The sequence below is a fragment of the Alosa pseudoharengus genome, unplaced genomic scaffold, assembly GCF_046254945.1.
Source record: "Alosa pseudoharengus isolate Yale_2024_CS ecotype anadromous, Long Island Sound unplaced genomic scaffold, YU_APseudo_1.1 YU_APseudo_1.1_scf_17, whole genome shotgun sequence".
Lineage (NCBI taxonomy): Eukaryota > Metazoa > Chordata > Actinopteri > Clupeiformes > Clupeidae > Alosa > Alosa pseudoharengus.
The window spans coordinates 8,384,431-8,387,042 of NW_027468640.1; the positions used below are offsets into that span (position 1 = coordinate 8,384,431).

The window sequence follows — 2,612 nt, forward strand, 5'->3', positions numbered from 1 at the left end:
TGGGGATGGAGTGGGGGGGGGGGGGTTGGAGTGGGGGGGGGTGGGGTTGGAGATGGGATTGACCAACCCGTGCGCCCCCCGCATTGGTTGTGCCCCTGCCCTCTCTTTAGTTCAGCCGACGCGTTCAATCAAAACAGAGATGTTACGACACAGATCTTGACATGGCTGTCTGTGGTGATTTGCGATGAGCGCTCAGAGGTTATTGAATAAAAGGCCAATTAATCTGGCACCAAACTGATCAGAACGACTGGCGTGACATGGTTTTAATACGCAGACCAGCCACGCTCTGGGCATGAAGGCCTGGGTGTTTTTGAGTAATTAATTATGGATTTATCAGACTGTGTTGTGTGGTGACAATTACTTTCAGTTACATCACATGATGAAAGACATGAAGAGAGGCAGAAACTATTCTGCTTTTTCCCCTGTGACGATTAAATTTACATGTTAGACATGTTAGTGATACAATAAATACATTTTTATTTTTCTTCAGCAAAGCTTAGTAGAGTTATACATTGTGTTATATTACATTATGTTACATTAGTATAACACTTATTTATTTATTAAAATCAGTTTAGATAAATAGCACCACGACTGTATTAAAATGGTAATTTCTACAACAACACAACAGCCCCTCCCTAATTATGTAACTAGTGTAATTGATAATCACCGCTCTGCCTTCATTATGTCACAACAATCTTCCTCAGGACTGTACATAAAGCTTTGCTTTTACCTGGTAGAGGGCGCCCTCTACTGGGAACGACGGCAAGTTTCACCGTGTTCTCCCTTCACCCGAGAACCATCAAAGAATGATATAATATAAACCTATAAATATTTGTTGTACATTTTCTTACTTAATGTAATAACCCTTATAAATATGTGAAAGGGAAGCCTGTTGAGTTCTCAACAATATTCAAAACATATAAAAAAATAACAATATTCCACTATGTGAATTCACATTTAATTACTTATTTATTTATTTATTTAGTTCTAAAACACCAATCCATGTTAATCACAACCAAATCTTCATAATGGTGACATCAAACAACTGTGTAGTGGTGTTAAATGTCCTCTTGTGATAAATATGTATAATCATCATGATAAATAAATCTCTCTAGTATCAAACCAGGAAGTGGCGCCCGGCGGCAGTGTGTCCAGTGTTCATGAAATATCCCTTTGCCACAACAGAGTGTTTACAAAGTCAGAGCTCCTCATATACACACATTCACACAAAGGTAATGAGTTAGAGGTTTCGGTCTCTTTTTTCTCTCTCTCTCTCTCACACACACACACACACACACATGCAAGTAGAAGGATTAGCGGTTAAAGATTTCCCCAGCATCGTGGTCTCAAGCTTTATCTCTTGTCAGTTGTGCCTCAATCCTTTCCCTCTCCTCAGTCTTCATCTGTTTTAAACAGAGAGAGAGAGAGAGAGAGAGAGAGAGAGAGAGAGAGAGAGAGAGAGGAGGCTTAGGGTCTAAGCAGTGACCCCTAACACTTCATGCCCTGACCCATTGCCATCCTTAACTTCCATCCAGTCTTCTGTCTCTCTCACTTCTCTCCTTCTCCTCTTCCTTTTTGACACTTTTCTTCTACGCGTTGATCTTCTCTTCTCTTCCCTTTGAGCTTCTTCTCTCCTCCTCCCCCGGTCAGTAGCTGTTCTCGTGCCCAGCCAGTATGTACAGGTTGCTGGCTGCAGATGGGTCTTCTGTAGGTATGCTCTGGAGTACAATGTCCCTACGAGCACAGACGGACAGTTTTGAGTCCCCAATTTATAATGTTGTATCTGTGATATGAATGTATGATTCACACACACACACACACACACACACACACACACACACACACACACACACACACACACACACACACACACACACACACACACACACACACACAAACACACACTCATATACACACACACACACACACACAAAGATGATGCTTTGTACCTGCTTGTCCCCAGAACATGAAATACGCGGCTCTTGTCGGTAATCTCCTGTGTGACCTGTTAATGCATACACAGTAATGACACACACAGATGCTGCCTAACAGTGTTGTGCGTGAACGAGTTCAAAAGAACGCGTTCATTGAACACGCTCATTTTTTCGTGAACGTTGAACTGAACGCAACACATTTTTTAATAAAGAACTTGAACGTGAATTAGTTCACATTATGTGTCATGAACGGCAGACATCACTGTAAATGAACGTTGGAATTTGTTTTCCATTGAAAACTGAGTGACATCTGTTTTCTCTTTTGAAACGCAACGAGAGAAAGTTCCTCCCTCCTGTATTCTCGCTGGTGCCGCTTAAATCATGTATCACCAGACAGAAATGGTTTTGACATTGTGTGCGCAATGCATTGCGGGCAACGTAGTGTCCGGCTGAGAATAGTTGAATAGTATACTGGCTTCCGCACAACGTTACCCTTGATGAATTGCAGCAGAGCGGGGTAGGCATAGCAACGCCGCGTAGCAGGCAACGACGAGAGCGCGGAGGGCTGGATTTCATTGCACTAGGTCCTAAGTATAGAACTGGTCTACCTTGTCTGTACTGCTGCAAGTTTCATCGCCTGGTAAGAAACCCACAATTGCAGTGTCATGAGCAAATGTC

At 42.5% G+C, this 2,612-nt stretch overlaps 1 protein-coding gene across 1 annotated transcript in view; it reads right to left on the reverse strand.

Moving 5' to 3' along the window:
- Window positions 1-1,268: 1,268 nt before the first annotated feature.
- The window catches only part of map4k2 (mitogen-activated protein kinase kinase kinase kinase 2), a 33,977-nt gene continuing 32,633 nt past the window's right edge, over window positions 1,269-2,612 (reverse strand). Inside the window, exons 31-32 of the mRNA XM_076288524.1 lie at window positions 1,950-2,005; window positions 1,269-1,734 (exon numbers count right to left, since the gene is read on the reverse strand). Of these exons, the coding sequence (XP_076144639.1) occupies window positions 1,647-1,734; window positions 1,950-2,005 (144 nt within the window). The 3' untranslated portion in view covers window positions 1,269-1,646. The remainder of the gene's footprint in view (window positions 1,735-1,949; window positions 2,006-2,612) is intronic.